Source organism: Parasteatoda tepidariorum, chromosome 3, assembly GCF_043381705.1.
Source record: "Parasteatoda tepidariorum isolate YZ-2023 chromosome 3, CAS_Ptep_4.0, whole genome shotgun sequence".
In the NCBI taxonomy this organism is placed as follows: Eukaryota; Metazoa; Arthropoda; class Arachnida; order Araneae; family Theridiidae; genus Parasteatoda; species Parasteatoda tepidariorum.
The window spans coordinates 79804810-79807011 of NC_092206.1; the positions used below are offsets into that span (position 1 = coordinate 79804810).

Sequence of the window (2202 nt, forward strand, 5' to 3'; positions counted from 1 at the left end):
CATTGCCCGGTATATATTTGCCCTGTATATCATATTCTTGGAATAAAATAAAATGTGGTTAAATATGGTTAGAAAGAACATTATGCATTAATAATGCAAGTAATAAAATAGACAGAACATAAAGTGGAATAGATAGATAACAAAATAGAAAAATTGTTTTTGCACACGAACTGTGACGGAAGTATATTATGGATCCCGCATACAAGCAAAGATCTAAATTTTGAAATATAATTTGGACTCTAATGAAATTTTTTGGATTAATAAAAAATACGCAATATAATACTAATGCATATTAGGAAGGACAACTATTAGAAAAAATTCTTAAGAAACTAAAAATAGAAAATTGAATTATGGATAACTTTGCTGTTCAAAAGGTAAATGCAGAAGTCGGTTGTATCTTACCTGGAAGACAGAAAGAGAGGGTAGTAGAATCAAATAATTTACTAATTGTTTTTAATCCGTTGTATTGTTTCAGGTGACTTCATTTGAAAACATTGTGAAGCGTAAATAGGCTGGTTTTTAAAGAAAATGGAAGCTCTTTCACCTGAAAAAGGCACAGAGCAGGAAATTCTTGAACCTGCTGTCGTATTTGGGAACTCATCCGTTTATGCCATAGCGCAAGTTGGAAAATCAAGAAATACATTTCACCAAGTCTTTTGGATTATTTTTCTATTCATGGCGCTTTTCGTTTGTATTCACCAACTTTATCCTTTTATAGTTGTATATTCACAGTATGACGTTATCGTCGATTTTCAAGTCGAACATAAGTGGAGCTTAAAATTTCCTGCAGTAACTGTTTGCAATTTGAATCGAATGAAAAAGCGATATATTTTGTGCATGAATCGAAATAGTCCATTGGACGTTTGTAAGAATAGCGCGCAAGGGGGAAAAACAACATTCACTCTGTCTGAAAGAAATACAATAATATCATGCAAAGCTCTCTTGTATGGAAATAGCAGCATCTCGCATCACTCAGCCCTTCCATTTATGACGAGATATTCTCTTTTGGATAAAGAAAAGCGTAATTCAATAGGAGAGCAAGCCAGTAGCTTCATACGTAGCTGCTCGATAAATGGCGCAATTTGCTCAATAGAAGAATTTTCGTTCGTGCAAAGTTTCCGCCATGGTAACTGCTATACTTTTAACAAACGAAAGAAAACTGATTTCAATCCCCTTGTGGCTTCAATGAATAAACCTAATTTAGGTTTGGAGCTAGTTTTGGATTTGCATCTTAAACAATATATGACAGAAACGCAAGCAATTGGAGCAAAGATATTAATACATCATCCGAAAGATGAACCAAATATAGAGGAAGAAGGGATTACAATTAGTCCAGGATTTGAAACTTCAATAGGTTTGTCGAAAATGCAGATCGTAAGACTACCATATCCTTTCAGAGATCAGTGTATTCACTATGAACTTGATGATAAATATCCTTTCTCCAACCAACAGGACTGTGTCAGAAGTTGCATACAAAATTTTAATAAACTTGCATGTGGATGCACAGATCCAACTATACCGAAAGCAGATGAAACAAAACTTTGCAATATTTCTAATGCCACAGATGTTTGTTGTCTTGATAAGGTTTTGGAAGATCTAACAGCAGACAAATTTACTTGTGACTGTCCATTTCCTTGCCATTCTGTTGGTTACGATATCCAACTTTCCTATGCAAAATGGCCATCAAATGCATTGGGATATTTTCAGAAATACGATATGATCCATGCAAATAAAAGTGAAATTGCGAGAAATCAGGCAGCGATAAAAATATATTTTTCTGATTTTAGACTAACGTCGTATTTTCAAAAGCCTAAGTTTGAAAAATCGGAAATCTTCAGTCACCTCGGTAGTGAACTTGGTTTGTGGTTAGGATTTTCCCTTTTTGCGACACTTGAAATATGTGAGATTTTATGGCTAATTGTAAATTACTTCCTTAAGAAGTCCTTAGCTTTCCTAAGAATTCGAACACAATAAAATTGGATATAGATACAAGCATATATGGCAACGTTACTTTTAAAAAGTAACGAGTAAAAGTACAAGTATTTTTAAAAAAAGTATCGAGTAAAAAGTAAAAAGTTCTTATTTTAAAAAGTAACGAGTAAAAAATACAAGTAAAAGTACAAGTACTAAACAAAAAAAGTAACGATTTAAAAGTACATTTCTAGGAAATCGAAAATTCAAAGTAACCTAAAATTTTATTGA

The 2202-nt window shown here is 32.8% G+C and overlaps 1 protein-coding gene across 1 annotated transcript; it reads left to right on the top strand.

The window, feature by feature from the left end:
• The first annotated feature begins 528 nt into the window (after positions 1-528).
• LOC107436378 (degenerin deg-1-like) lies at positions 529-1974 on the top strand. Its single transcript, XM_016048080.2, has one exon. It carries the CDS (start codon positions 529-531, stop codon positions 1972-1974), a length of 1446 nt encoding a protein of 481 aa, XP_015903566.2.
• Positions 1975-2202: the final 228 nt, after the last annotated feature.

Coding starts and splice junctions, on each gene's coding strand:
- LOC107436378 (XM_016048080.2), top strand. CDS start 529: ATGGAAGCTCTTTCACCTGAAAAAGGCACAGAGCAGGAAATTCTTGAA.